Source organism: Syzygium oleosum, unplaced genomic scaffold (genome assembly GCF_021117445.2).
Source record: "Syzygium oleosum isolate NSW1041296 unplaced genomic scaffold, Sole_v2.1 Sole_v2.12, whole genome shotgun sequence".
In the NCBI taxonomy this organism is placed as follows: Eukaryota; Viridiplantae; Streptophyta; class Magnoliopsida; order Myrtales; family Myrtaceae; genus Syzygium; species Syzygium oleosum.
The window spans coordinates 5,390,995-5,406,922 of NW_026607496.1; the positions used below are offsets into that span (position 1 = coordinate 5,390,995).

Genomic DNA, 15,928 nt, shown 5'->3' on the forward strand with positions numbered 1-15,928 from the left:
TTTTTTCCTTTTCTGTTTTTATTCTTTTCCTTTTCCTTTTCCTTTTCTTTTTTTTTTATTTTCTTCCTCCGCCGGCCATTAGCCGGGCCGGGAGTCGCCGGCCTCGAGGCGAGGCCACCCTCGCCGCGTCGGCCGAGGGCCGCCCTCGCCCGCGTCGGCCGAGGGCCGCCTCACTGGGGCCGGGCGAGGTCGCCCTCGCCCGGTTGCGGGCGAGGTCGAGCCTCGCCGGTTGCGGGCGAGTCGAGCCTCGCCCGGATCGGCGAGGGCTCGGCCTCGCCGGTCGTTAGCGAGCTCGACCTCGCCGGCCTTGCCGGCGTCGGGCGAGCCGGCCTCGCCCGGTTGCGGGCGAGGTCGAGCCTCGCCGGTGTCGGGCGAGGCCGGCCTCGCTGTTGCGGCGAGGTCGATCCTCGCCGTTGTCGGGCTAGGCCGGCCTCGCCGGTTGCGAGGCGAGTCGAGCCTCGCCAGATCAGCGAGGCTCGGCCTCGCCGCTGCAGGCGAGGCTCGCGAGGCCGGCCTCGCCTCGACACCGGCGAGGCTCGACCTCGCCCGCAACCGGGCGAGGCCGGCGAGGTTGAGCCTCGCCCGGCCGGCCGGCGAGGCCGGCCTCGCCCGACGCCGGCGAGGCTGGCCTCGCCTGAGGCCGGCGACCTCCGCCGGCCCCGGCTATGGCCGGCGGAGGAAGAAAATAAAAAAAAAAAAGAAAAGGAAAAGGAAAAGAACAAAAACAGAAAAGGAAAAAAGAAAGAAAATAATAAAAAAATTAAAAAGTTACTGTTCCGGTGCCGTAACAGTAACTTTCTCGCCGGCCGGCAGGTATTTTGGCCGGCCAGGGACCCAGGTCCTTATTTGAGACATTTTGGGCACTTCATGTCCTTATTTGAGACTGATTAAGCACTTCAGGCCCTTATTTGACATAATATTCACTTTGGACCCCTTTTTGAGAATTTGACACCACTTGGGGTCCTTAATTGAAATTTTCCCAATATTACACGATAGATGTTAGCCGACGGCTATAGAATTCCTAATACATCATCCACAAGTACTACCATCCAGTCTTTTTCCAAGATCGTGTAGCCTCTGTTTTGAGAAACTTATCAAGAACTTGCAACTTTAGCAAATGGCAGAATGTTTTTCCTATCCAGAAAAAACTTGCAGCACCTCTCTGATTAAAATAATTTCTTACGAAGTACAAGAATTGCAATCAAAACAAGGACAATTCTTAAAAAAAAAAAAAAAATTCAACATGCTTGAGCAGTAGTTTCCCTACATCTGCTCAAGAAAATAATTCTGATCTTCATTGTACTAAGTCAAAACCACCTACATAAGCTTTTTCCTTTGTGGTCAGGCTCTCCTTTCTCTTCTCATAATTCTTTATCTTGAGCTGCCGCATACAAAATTTTCCTCATGGATCAACAGTTCGGAAGGTCGCTCGGAGGCGGTAGAAGCGACTGGTTCGGGCCTTTCCCGTTGTCCACCAAGAAGGCCATCTTGAGTCCCCAGGTCGTGTGAATTTCCAGATGACAATGCATGAACCAAACGCCTGCAAAAAAGGTTTCGACAACAGGGTCCTGAAAAACTTGCAGAGTAGCTAAATTTATAGTGAAGGCTATAGAGTAACGAGAATAGTACCAGGATTATCTGCTCTGAATCTGATTGCAACCCATCCACCAGATGGTACTCCTATTGTGTTCCTCTCAACAGGATCAACAAGATTGAAGTTCTTCTGATCCATTTTCGGATTATAATTCCCTAATCCCTTCCCGACTGTGAAGAAATTGAACCCGTGAAGATGGATTGGGTGGTTCTCCGGGGCGATGATCCCGGTGTCTTGCAACACGAGCTGGACCGTCGAGTTATAGCGCAACCGGTACACCTTGGTCCCGCTCGTGGTCCGCAAATTCGATGGCGGCGCCCCCGTGTAGTTGAATTTGGTCGGCGGGTTACCAGGGAAATCACTCGTGAAGACGCCGCTTATGTTGAAGAAATGCGCTTGGAGAAGGGCTGTCGTCGGCATCACGAACGTCACGTTGTTCATGCCTGCCACAACTCTGCTTCCGTTGCCGGCCTTGCACGAAGGGCAAGGATTGATTCCTAGTCCAACAGTGAAAAGGAGGTTGTGATCGACGGTGAGCGGGACTTTGGCAGGGTATTTCTTTGAGTTGAGGCTCCGGAGCGAGTTAATGAAATTGTTTGCCACTGCGGTGGCGTTTTGTGGGGGAGTCTTGGTGAGGGTCGTGGAGGTCGTGGCGAGTGTGCCGGAGTAGTGTAATGTGGCGGTTGCGGTCACGTTGTCTACGGCAATTGGGGAGTCCATGAAAGGGGAGGCGGCAACCAAGTACTTGCCCGAGCTCTGGTCAGCGGAGACAAGGGCATTGGTGGTTTGGCCCGGCGCAATCAGGATTGTGTCCGTCTTGAAAGGCTTGACGTAGGTGGCGTCGACCTCCACGATGGTCAGCTGGTGCCCGGCGATCTTGAAGAAGAGCTCCTCATTGAGCGCAGCATTGATGATTCGGAGCATGTATCTCTTGCCACTCTCGACAGGCAATGTGAATCCACCTAACATCAGAGAAAATGAAGGTCAGCATCAACTCAATTGAAACAGTAAAGTTAAACTACCTCATGAAGACGTAACATCAATATTCGGATGTTCTTTTCATGGCAATGTTTGTCGATGGATTGTTACCCTGGGAAGGGCAATTGGAATTTGGCCCTGGATGGCCATTGATGGTGTGAGCATCGGAGACGTTCGGCGCCAATCCGGACTTGATGGCTTCATTGATCACAGCTTCTGTATCAGACTTCCACCATTCGCCTGATTCACAAACCCCAGAAGGGTCAACAAATGTAAAGACAGAAGGGAGAATAATTCAGGGTAAATTCAGATGGTTCTGCCAAAATTAAACATATATTGCCTAGGCTCGAAACGCGGTCGATTGAGCAGTTCGAACTAGCCAAAGGCGACCTTCCACCACATCAATATGAAAGGAAACACCGGTTCGGTGGATCGCATATGACCTATAAATCTAACGGTTCACGCCCCTCTTTCTATCGCGTAGTCTTCACAAGAAATTGTGTAGATTGGAACAGCATGTATGCTGTTAACCAAGCAATGATTGATCTTTCATTTTGGAAGCGAAATGGAGCATACCCAGTACGACAACGACTTCCTTGTCGGGTTTAGGGAAAGGGTACGGAACGCCACGCTTCGGCAAGATGACAATGGCTCCGTGCAGGGTTGCCCTGAGCCAGAGTATGTGGGCATGCCAGAGGAGGGTGCCCCGTTGGCCCGTGATGGTGAAATTGTACATGTAGCTTTGGCCTGTCGGGATCGGGCATTGGGTAATGTATGCCGGCCCGTCAGCCCACCCCGTCCTCAGCTGCCGGACACCGTGCCTGGCCACACATATACACCGAGATCAATATGAAATCTCTCGAAGATGACGGTTTAATTTTAACGCCCAGTTGAGCTCACCAGTGGATGGTGACATTGTATTTGACGCGGTTGGTGACCCTCACGAGCACGGTGTCGTCTTCCCTAGCATAGAGAGTGGGCCCCGGGAACCTCCCGTTCACGGTCACGATGGGCTTGCTCGAACACAGCCTATTCGTATTCTTCATTACGACCTGCCAATTAGGGGAATAAACACATATCGCGCCACAAGCTACGTCCTAACGAGCAAGTTTTACAGAGGAATACTTCATTCCTATAATGTTATGACTTACATTGAATGTGTAGTTCCGAACTCTGCCCTCGACCACGGCCGGAGCGATGCAAGCGGCGAGAAGAAGGATTTGAAGCCAAGAGTCCATCTCTTGCAGTACAAATCTTTTGAGCTTAATTCGAAGCAAGCTTTGTTCTGGTGATCATCTGATGCAAGCTTGGCACACTTAAATAGAGGGGGGTCAATCGACACAAGATTGCTGCCTCGTCGTTTTCTTCATCGTTAGGTTGATATGGAAGGGATTCTTACAAATCAAGATTCATTAGGAAAGGGTTTTGGATCACTTTTATGCGATTTGAAGCCTATGGAGTTCGAAAAACAATTTATTTATCAAGGTATTCGTTAATTAATCGTTAATTATTCGTTAATTTATTTATCAAGGATCACTTTTATATATAGCTAGACCGACCTTCGTAAATTGCAAATACCTATTCGTTAATAATTAATCGGATCGCAAACGTGGTGTCATCATTTGCTAGAGTATGTATCCATCAAACAAATTGTTGGAATTTCCGAAGCTATGCGTTCTCGAAGAGCGGGTTTAACTAGAAAAATCCTTAAATTGTGAGTCTCATAAATCCCATAATTATCTATCTAGTTTTTTTGTTAAATTATTCCGAAGGACTAATCGGGTACATTCCGTTAGAAGAAGTTGCTTAAATTTCATTTTCAATGTACCATTCGAAGCTTTAGTTGGTTCCAACTTGACGTAAGTTCAGATGCTCTTTTTTTTTTCTTAGCAAAACTCATAACCAACTTGATTGTGAGATTTCGACCAATTTGACAATTCTTGACAAGCATTTGACTTTTTTGTTTCTCTCATATCTTACGCATGCTCGAAGTAGGTTCATGATAATGTTGTTTTACTATTATTTTTTTTGTTCCTTATGCTTGTCGTGCTATGTTTCATGTTCCATGTTCCATGATTATAGTGTGTTGGGGGCTCTGCTGGGTGCGCTGCCATCCGCTTGAGGTTAGGACACCTTGAGTGGGCATTTGAGATGACATTTTGACCTTTAGTTTCATCTTTCGTCTACATAATCTTTTAAAGCTTGGATTTGATGTTGAGTAACTCTTAACATCTTACCCAACTTGAGATTGACCCGGTGGTAAGCGCGTTCCTGTGTTTTTGACTTAGGAATGGATGGTTGCGGGTTCGATCCCTACCATGGGGAACTTAGATTTGAGTAGGGGGCCATGTTGGCGAGTTATTATACTAGTTCCAGTTAGCCGGTTAAGTATGTTCGTATCCCTGGATTAGAAAAATGAAAACTCTTAACATCTTAAATCATCAAACACCTACGGAAGTATTTACTATGAAATTCGTTAATCCATGAACTTTGACTCAATGTGCAATATGGCCCATAAGCTTTTAATTTGTTCAATGTAGTCCATAAACTTTAACTTAATGTTCAATGTGATCCCTGAATTTTTAATTTGTTCGATGTAATTCCTGAACTTTTGGTATATGTTCAATGTAGTCCATGAACTATATGAAAATATTCAATATAGTCTCTGAATTTGAATTAATGGAAGGAATACAATAAATATTTTCATATAATTCAGAGACTAAATTAAACATGTACCAAAAGTTCAAGGATGACATTGAACAAATTAAAAGTTTGGGGACCACATTAAATATTGGATTAAAGTTCATGAACTAAATTAAACAAATTAAAAGTTCGGGGACCACATTGCACATTGAGCAAAAGTTCAAAGACTGCTTGTGTCATTTTCCCTACTAATATTGTTCACGAAATTTCCTCCGCTTGTTTGGAAGATTTGTATGTGATTTTTATATGCTTTCTTTTTGTTAAGAAATATACTATAAATACATTGTTGACACGTTCCCTAACAGCTTACAATTCAAGAAAAAATAGTTTGTTTAACCCGGTATCATAGCGTTGGTTAAGATTTCAATTTGGTACTCGCTCTCAAACTCATTACTCATGGCAAGTTTACAACTTGCTCACACAACATTAGTGTAAAATTTTGTGGGACTACTGCTAACTGTTTTTAAAATTTAAGCTATTAGATGAAGGTGTGGTTTAATTTTTAATTACTCTAACACTCCCCTTCACGCTTCGTCTAGTCTTTTTGTCTAATACTAAGCGTGGAGATATTTAATTGGGGAGGCAAATGTAGTCCGGAAAGATTTAAATTCGTGACCTCCTGCTCTGATACTATGTGAGATTTTGTAGGATCATTGTTCTAAAAACTTAAGCTGTTAGATGAAGGCGTGATTTATTATTTAATTATTTTAACAAACCCCTCATGCTTAGTATGGTATTTTTGGCTATTACTAAACATGGACATATTTAATTGAGAATGCAAATGGGGTCTGGAAAGATTTGAACTCATGACCTCTTGCTTTGATACTAGATGAGATTTGTGGGACCACTGCCAATTGTTCTAAAAGCTTAAGCTGTTAGATGAAGACATGGTTTAATATTTAATTATTCTAACACTTCTTCTCACGCTTAGTCTGGTCTTTTTGCTTAGTACGAAGCGTGAAATATTTAATTGGGAAGACAAATGGGGCTTGAAAAGATTCGAATTTAGGACCTCCTGCTCTAATGCTTAGTGAGATTTTGGTGGGACCACTGTCGATTGTTTTAAAAATTTAAGCTGTTAGATGAAGGTGTAATTTAATATTTAATTATTTTAACACTCCCCCTAAGACGTGATTTAATATTTAATTATTTTAACATTCCTCCTCACGCTTAGTATAGTCTTTTTGCTTAGCACTAAGCATGAACATACTTTATTGGGAATGCAAATGGGGTCTAGAAAGATTTGACCTCATGACCTTCTGCTCTGATATCATGTGAGATTTGTGGGACCACTGTGAACTGTTCTAAAAGCTTAAGCTGTTAGATGAATACATGATTTAATATTTAATTATTTTAACAATTAGGAGCCGTGCCCATTTCATAACATAGAGGCAAGTCTTGCGTGTGTAGGGGACTAGCTTGCACACCAGGGAGAGTGCTAAGAAATATGTTATAAATACTTTATTGATACGTTTTCAACTGTTCACGCTTATGAAAATAAATTTGTCCAACACTTCTCTTGACAATTTAAACTTTAGGAGGAAAAGAAGCTTATTTAATACGGAAAAAACACTAGAAGTGTGATAACTTTCTAATGGCTTTTCACTTTAGTGCAAAAACTTTTCGTCAGATCATTTAAGTGCCAAATCGGAGAAAAAACAATCACTTAAGTACCTCCAATGACAAATTTCGGCCAAAAGTCTTACATGATTTTTTAAATTATATATTATTGTCTATGTGGATTTTTTTATAAGAAAAAGAAAACCCACATGTGCCTTCTTATGGTAGATAAAAAACACACTATCGTCGTTGTCCAAGGCACCAACGAGCCATCGTCCATGGCCGCCGTAGCTGCTCCATGATTGACGAGGCGGGTCGTCCTCCATCTGCCTTCTTATGGTAGATCTATTCTGGCCAATCGAATCTAGAGTCACGGCAACAGAGCCGACCAGATTTGGACGAGTGGCTCGCATGGAGAAAATGGGCGAAGACTTGGCGATTCTTCTTCGAGCGGCCTTTAGCATGACAGTATTGATAAGTCTTCCCGTTGCGATAGTAATGGTCAACCAGTAGTCAATTTAATTCCTAAGGCTGCGTTTGGTCGACCGGATAAAAACCAGGATAGGATATGTTTTATCCTATCCTGTGTTTGGTGGTGGTCCAGGATAGGATAAGGTCGGATATAAACCGGATAAAAAAATCCAAGGGGGGGTGGGATAGACCTGGATAGGATTTCTAATGTCTATTTTTCCAGAAACCCTATGCTCCACTTGCCGTCATCTTCATCCCCACACCTTGTGAGCTTTCACCAAAAAAATTTCCCGACTTTTTTTCCTTCACCGACTCCTCCGGACCCGCGAATAGCAAAAAAAAAAAAAAATTATCCTATCCGACTTTAAATCCGTAGTCCACCAAACAGTGGATAGGATATGAAGAAATCTTAGGATTTATTATCATATCCTATCCAGTCCTATCCTGTTTAGAAATCCGGACGACCAAACGCAGCCTAAGTTGTTCCAACGACAACAGAGGGAAACCTTTCATAATGCACCGCAGTTCAGACTTTCCCGATGGGGTTTGATAAATTCTAAATATAACTTCAATTCCTTCCTAATTTATCTTTTACTTTCTATTTCGTTTCGCCTTTTTTTTTTTTTCTGTTCTCTTGATATTTGCCACATTCCATTGCCATTGGTTGCGCCGTAAAGGGGCAAATTGAGTTTGCAAGGAAGGTATTCTTTGTTATAATGAAGCTGGACTCTATTTTGAGGAGTTTTTGTTTGAGATAGTGATTCATCTTGGGTCTTCTTCACTGTCCTCAAATTGCGAGAAAACCGCCACCGTCTCTGCTTTTTGTCGCGCCTCTAGCCATGCCGGGCAAACCTTTGTTCGCCCTTATGTTTGGAAGCCAGAGTTGAAGAGCTCATGCTGCAGCCGCCACTGCTTCGCTCATTAAATCCAATCCTCAAAGTTGCTTTCGTGACTGTCTTGTTCAGGTTCAATCTGTAATTGCTTTAAGTAGTCCTCTTACGCTCGATCAATCGAAGTCCTGTCTGAAATAGGATTTGAAATATTGGGGGAAATGGCTTGATTTGTCCAAATTAGGGTTTATATTCGGGCAAACATGTAAACGACGTCGTTTGAGACTATTAGTGCCAATTGGACAAGCTGGAGAGCCATGTGAGACGAAAATTGAAAAAAAAAAAATCAAACGTAGGATTTTTGACATCCCAAATTGAAATTGGCACTTACGTGATTGTTTTTTTTTCAAAAGTGGCACCGAAGTGATCCGGTAAAAAGTTTTGGCACTAAAGTGTGCGTCGTACGAAAGTTATGGTGCTTCTAGTGACATTTTCCTTATTTAATGTGATTTCATACGACTAGTGAAGAGTTCAAAATCTTCTCACTATCAATTATTTTTATTCAGCTTATTTTCATGTCATCACACTCCCATATATAATTATCTATTTCATGTGGTTATTGCATTCACATCTTATGTTCTACATAAGTAGGTCGACTTACATATATGAGAGTAATGATGAGATAATTGCTACACATTGTACTAGTCACCGACGGCTTAAATTTAAACCTTTCATGGTTGCATTGCATAGACACAATTTGACAATTTAGGTTGACAGGTACCTTTCTTCAAGTTTTCTTTAAGGAAGCAGCAGACATCATCATGAGTTTTGGAATGCAATAAGATGAAACCGAAGGTGGGTATAGAGGAACCACTCACAGCACTATACCCTCCTTCCCACTGATTACCTGACCAATTCTGGTCATTTCCTCTTCTTCAAGCACCCAGGAAAAAAGGGTAATTTTGCAGTCTAAAATTGTTTTTACCTGCTCGAAATAACTGCTCTTCCTGAAACGAAAAATGGGTTTTAATCACAATCTGCTTTAAAAAGTTGAATTTCGGTTTCCTACATATTCATAAAAGACAGTAAAAGGAGCACACGCCCCCTTTTCTTGGAACAAGGAGAAAGCCTACTTGATGGGCTCGACTAAATTATCCAGGTGTTCTTCCAATTGTTTCAGTACCGGCAGGGTTCTTAATAGTACCTGTTTTCGAGAATATTAATAAATTTAGAAATCCATTTCCTCGTCCGGTAGTGTCAATTATCTTTTTGAATGGCATTGTGTAGTGGCCATTTAGTTGGGTATTGGAGCAACATTACCTATTCATTCAAAAAATCGCGACTTATGTATTTAGGGATTAGTCGCTTCAAAGTGAATTTTCCCTAAATACATCCATTCAATTAAATATGAATTTATTTCAAATACATAAATTGTGCTAATGGTGAAATAAAAGCCATTTCATCTTATGTTTCTTTATAAAAAAGAAACTAAAAAAAAGACGATTTCGAATTTATTCTTCGTGAAATGGGTTTTGTGAAAACTGATTTTTCTTTATCTAGGCTGTCCACTATATTTTTTTTACATCTTCTCTGCCAATATCTTCCACTTTCATATGTGTCCATCAATTAGGGCCCATCTTGGTTTCTATGTAAATTTTTTGTGAACCAATTGGACCAAGCCAAATTCTTGGCCAAAAAATTGGACCTAGCCAGTTTGCTGTCGTTTAGGAGGTCCAGCATTATAATTTAGTCCAAAGACCATTTAACATTGGACAAAGCTCTTTTCTGGCCTAACCAAGTTCTGCTTGATTCTCAAGCTCGTTCTTTATTTCCAAGATTTAACTAATGTCCATTGCCCCCACCTCTAGACCTAAAGGGAAAAGCTATGCCCACCTAGTTTTGTAAGTTGCTAGCTCATGAAGTTGACTTCGGTTATGCCCCTGCATTATACACAGATCGCCACGAAATTATTCTCTTTTTTAGGATTAGGATCTTCTCAATTTTAGTAAGTAAATTGAACCGAAAGGCGATTCGCATTGCCCTTATTAGAGATCTAACACATCTTACGTGCCCACGTCTTTGAGATAACAGCTACCACTAAGGTGAGAGGCTAACATATATCGGGTATGTTCAATTTGATACGGCACTATCTCGAAAGCGAAATTCTTCTTGACCAAATCTGAAATAGCTTAATTAAGTATACTACTTTACTTCTTTGAGTGTAGTGGATTCATCGTTTTTTTTTTTTTTGGTAACCGAGGTGTCCGGGCCAGCTTGCGCGCACCTCGACTATTCCTCGAGGGAGATTAGCACAGCAACCCACCGCCATGGCCCCCCACTTAAATCACAAGTGCTCAGCTGGGGAATCGAACCTGGGACCAGTGCGCCTAACTACACAATCCCAAGTACGCCCTAACCAACTGAGCTACCCATGGGTGGGTTAGTGGATTCAATCTTTATCTCCATATATTCCTATTCTATTCTTTTCCTTTTGCTATTCTGGAGATAATATGCGATCGGTAAATGTCGTGATATGTGAGCAAACTCAACCCCGAGGGTTTCTTTAGTAGTAAGTTTTTCATCCTCTTCATTGAAGAACTGAGTTCGAAACATTGTCTTGATGCATTCTCTTGAAGCCAATCCTGAAAATACTAACTGGTGTGCCACCGGTAATTGCAAGTGCGCGCACATGATGGGGGACGCCATCGTAGCCGAGGAGGATTTGCCGTATGCTCAAGTAAGTCTCGGACACCCTCTCGATGCTTTTTTTTTTCAAAAAAAAAAAGCGAGCAGACTCATCCTTAGAAAAGTAGGTGAGCCTATCTCTAAGATAGTGAAGTTCGAGTCCGAAAGATAAGATGATGAGTGGAAGGGATGTGATCAGCAACCAGCATTTAGCAGGCACTAGGAGAGAGTGAGAGAGAGGGTCATCGCAATCCCTATCCAATTGACTTTGTATCCAACTATATATATAAAATGAATTTAAGGCCCGTTTGTTTCGCGAATAAATAAATAATTTTGAAAATGATCATTTATATCACTTATAAAATTAAATGAACGAAAAATATTTTCATTATCCATGAAAATATGTTGACATAAAATTTTCTCAATAGCGAAACATTTTGCAATGACTAATTAATATAAGTGATATAAGCAATTATATTTAGTAAAATGCTTTTTGAATCATATATATTTTCCACAAAATAAATGGAGCCTAAAATGAAATTATCTCAGGATATATAAAGTAAAGGTGTGCAAAGGAACCGGGAGCCGCCAAGACCGCCTGGAACCGGATCGTACCAGCCCAAAATCGGCAGTTCCCACGGGAATCGATTTGGTTCCTAGTTCTAGGCGTGGACCCGCCCACTCGAACTAAATCGGTATATATATTGTTTTAAAAAAAAATTCCAGCTCACTTTCAATAAAAGTGAGTCTTTCTCTCTTGCCTTTTGCCATTTACTCTACAGTCCGACTAGCGTCTTGCGGTTCTCAAAATAGAAACAAAAAGAAGAAACCCTATCCTCGTCTCGCTCTCAACGTGAAAGTCTCACGCGGCCACGCTTCAATTCTATCGTCACGTCGCAAGCTCACAATCGCCTTGCCTTCAACTTGTTGTTGCGTTGCAGACTCGCAATCGAGTGAAATTCCTGCTTAAGGGTACTCATTCTTTTTGTTGCTAATGGCCAGTTCAATTTCCGACCTAGGATGCTTCAAATTTTGTTGAAGTCTAGTTCGGGATTTATCAGTTTTTTGCTTATTGTTGCCTTTCGCTCTTGCTCTAGCTGTAACTCTGGGTGATTCTACGCTTACTTAAGCCTATGTTAATAGATAGTTTTAAGGAATATACTTGGTCATCGTGTTTGTAGTTTAGATTGTGAATTTGTAGGGATTGGGGATCGGTTCGATGGATCTATCCGGGAACTAGATCGTACTGCAGTCCGATTCCCGATTCCCGAGTAAATCCATGAAACCAACGGACGATTGTTGATTATAATTTTATGAAATTGGTCTTTAATGGACGGTTCCCGATTTCAGGGTAGAATCACCCACCATGCTCACCTATATGAGAATAGCTAATATAAAGTTCGAGGTTCAAATTTTCAGAAAAAGCAAATCTTTGTCGTCTTTTTGGGAGCAACACAACTGCACAAACAGTGACGAAATAGAAGCAGATATGATAGCGTGCCAAGGACGAAGAGCACGGAAGAACCATCATGAATGGGGCCATCAATTTTTCTTTTCTCCAGCTAAATCATACATTCAGACGTCATCTCCAAATCCGCTCGCGACCCGATGATCGATTGTGTAACTCGTCCATCTAATTTATGACGACTAGGACCACATCATCATCGTCATAAAAAAATTTTGTTTTTAGAAATAATTATACAAAATGTTCATGAATTATAATTTAGTTTGCAATATTATTCATGAATTTTTAGATTATTTAATATTATCCATGAATTTTGATCTAATGTATTATGTCATCTCTGAACTTTAAATTTATTTAATGTGTTCCTTGAAGAATGAGATGCTCTTCCTGAACAAGCCTTTTATTTGGTAAGTAGAATCAATGTGTCTATAACCTCTCAACTTCCTCAAGAATTTCAGCGGCCAATTCATTAGCTCCTTTGGTCTTCCGTAAAATTAGATGCTCTTTTGAACAAGCCTTCCTCAAGAATTTCAACAAGTGGTTCATTAGCTTCTTTGGTCTTGTCAACCTCAATTCCCACTGCATATTCATATATAGATATAAGAAGATATCAATTACTATTAGGGGCATATCAGATACCTTTTTCAGAGAAAAAAATACCTTTTTAGGAGACAACTTAAGATATCGCAAAATTGTTTTTTTAGCTTGAAGATGGGGGATACGTACAGAGTACATAAATTGACTAAGGACACCGCATATGCAAGAGCAAGTTGCACAAAAGGAAATGACATCTCATCTCATTTAATACGGAATAAGAACCGATCAACTTTTGGTATATGTTCAATTTAGTATAAAAATATTCAATATTGTCCCCGAAGTTGAATTAATGGAATGAAAACATTGAACGTTTTCATATAATTAAGGGATTAATCCGAATATGTACCTAAAGTTAAGGTATCACATTGAATATATTAAAAATTCAAGGCCGATGCACTTTAGGTTAAAGTTCGTGGAATATATTGAATAAAATAAAAATTTAGGAACGACATTGCACATTGGGTTAAAATTTAGGAATTATTTATGTCGTTTTCCCTTATTTTTATTACTAACATGATCGCATTGATGATTGCCCTTGAATTGTCATTAAACATGCAAATCAAATAATAGAACATTTGATTTCACAAGTATTGGTTACACATATCACGAAAAAAAAGGACTGTATTAAAATTCGATATATTCCTTATTTAGTTACTTAACAAGTGTCGTAGAACTCTTATTAAGAAGTGACCATTTTATTTTTTTGGGTTAATATTACGAAAAACCCCAAACTGATACACTTATGAAAAATTTACTTCAAATTAATTTTTTGAACATAAAATATCCCAAATTGGTACACCTATGATAGATTTACCTCAAATTAATTTTTTGACCACAAAAAATCCCAAATTAGTACATTTGTGATAAATTTACCTTCCGTTAAATTGGATTAATATAACGAAAAGCCACAAAATGTGTGACAAATGGAGGGTAAAACCCCAAAGTGGTACACCCGTCAATTGTCACGTGTCATTCAATTTATAAATTTGACGGTAAAATTTAACGAAAATTAACATATGGTAAAATTATCACAGATGTACTAGTTTAGGGTTTTTTGTGGTCAAAAAAATTAGTTTTTGGTAAATTTATCACGTGTGTACCGGTTTTGGGTTTTTCGTTGTCAAAAAATTAGTTTGGGGTAAATTTGTCACGAGTGTACCGGTTTGAGGTTTTCCATGATATTAACTCTATTTTTTTAAACTACTCAAGTAAAAAAGATGTTTGTAAATGTTGAAACTAGTTTGGAGAGTTTCATCGCCAAAGTAGATCGATCCCTAGTTCAGCTAATTGAACCTTCTGAGTAGGAAAATCGATTCACCACCATTTTATGAGCCACGCATTTAATTCAATGGGTGTACATTACAAATCGAAGATCTATCCAATCTCCCATTTTTTTATGACTAGGAAACTAGAGGTTTCGAGTTCATGGAATACTCACCGATTTCATGAAATTAAGTAAGACGTGACACGACTCAAGGGGTTGCTTAACGATAAGCGTGTTTACCCTCCTCGCGTAAAATTTGAATTCAGATTACTACGCATGCGCATTCTTTTGGCGCAACTCTGAAAGTACAAACCTATGTGTGCGGCACGGGTGGATTGTTGTGCTCAATAGGGATTAGTCAGGTTCTCAAAGAATCCCAACATGTCCATTAAGACGTGATACGAGCTTGAAATTTACTCGATGACGTGAGAAATTGAATCGACATCGATGTCCTAAGGTTCACTTGGAAATCCATCAATCTTTTTTTCTTTTTGTTGAACATAAATCAAACTTTGCTAACTAATTTTGAACATTGATTTGACATTCTGTCCTCTACATATATAAATAGATATACCAGCTTGAGCCAAAAATAATCTGAGAAATAAATATATATAAGTTGACTTCCATTTCAGGAATTGAGATTCCCCATCCCAGAGGATTTGCGCGGGATTCCCTCTCCCAGCAATTAAAGGTTGATAGTAAAACAAACTACCATCATATTTAATTTCCTATACCATCGCCTCCTAGTAAAATGAATATTATTAACAAATGTCCTTAAACATCTTCATAAAAAAATTGCATCATTTTCGAAACACTATTTTTTCTTGTGTCGTGCACACTCGAACATTGAAAATGAAAATCTTTACTATTAAGTATGGGTAACAAGTGTTTTGAAAACACTCTTATATAAGATCGTAATTAAATTAACCCGGTGCGAGATATGAAGACACCCACCATCTGAGTGCCTTGAGCCACGTGGTTTGCACATCACACATGACCAAGTCACTATATATTTTTCTTCTGCCTATTAATGGTTAATAGTAAAGTTAAAAGGTCTAGATATTTTAATTTATTACACCCCTCATTTATAAACTTTTTAATAAACACAAACACCAAAAATTAAGAGCCTTTTCTAAACTTTGGTGACACCCGCTTAACTTCTTCTTTTTTTTTAAATCCGAATATAAATATTTCGAGTCATTTTATTTTCTTTATTATTAAAAATCCATAACCAGTATTGTTCAAAATATCGGATACCAATGGTCCTTGACATAATAAAAGAGTACAGCTCGAACGGGACATGAATTTATTAATAAAACTATCATGGTCATGATGAGGAATTAGATTAATTAACAATAATAATACGACGATCGTCAATCGCAATCAATTGCTTACATCTTTGCACGAACATAAAATCACTTGCTACATTAATTACTCGGGTTAGGTGCGCTCGGGTGTGCACATTCGTTCTATTCGAATTCAAAGTGATTACCTATATATATTTTGGTCAAAAGTGGTTACCTAATTGAATTTACGCAAATTTTTACAAAATTCAACGGCTGTGATTCTACCCGGTCGATGTTTGGAATACATATATAATTCCGCAGCATCTATATAAAGGATAAACGACAGCTCCTTATGAACTGTCGGGTCCAAATATGTCGTTATTGACCTAAATAGGTCGTGTCTGTTTTTCCATGTACAACAAAGACACAAACGGCATTGAGGATCCGGATCGTGCCAGCTAAAGAGTCCACGTTCAGAATCTCAGATCCTCGTTT

General features: G+C 40.1%; 1 protein-coding gene across 1 annotated transcript; it reads right to left on the reverse strand.

The window, feature by feature from the left end:
* Positions 1-1,142: 1,142 nt before the first annotated feature.
* LOC115662258 (laccase-4-like) lies at positions 1,143-3,856 on the reverse strand. The gene is made up of 6 exons (XM_030584422.2): positions 3,724-3,856; positions 3,473-3,624; positions 3,149-3,393; positions 2,684-2,812; positions 1,630-2,556; positions 1,143-1,540 (listed from the first exon to the last, which is right to left on the reverse strand). The coding sequence occupies exons 1-6, from the start codon at positions 3,808-3,810 to the stop codon at positions 1,410-1,412; spliced, it is 1,671 nt and encodes a 556-aa protein (XP_030440282.1). The 5' UTR covers positions 3,811-3,856; the 3' UTR covers positions 1,143-1,409.
* Positions 3,857-15,928: the final 12,072 nt, after the last annotated feature.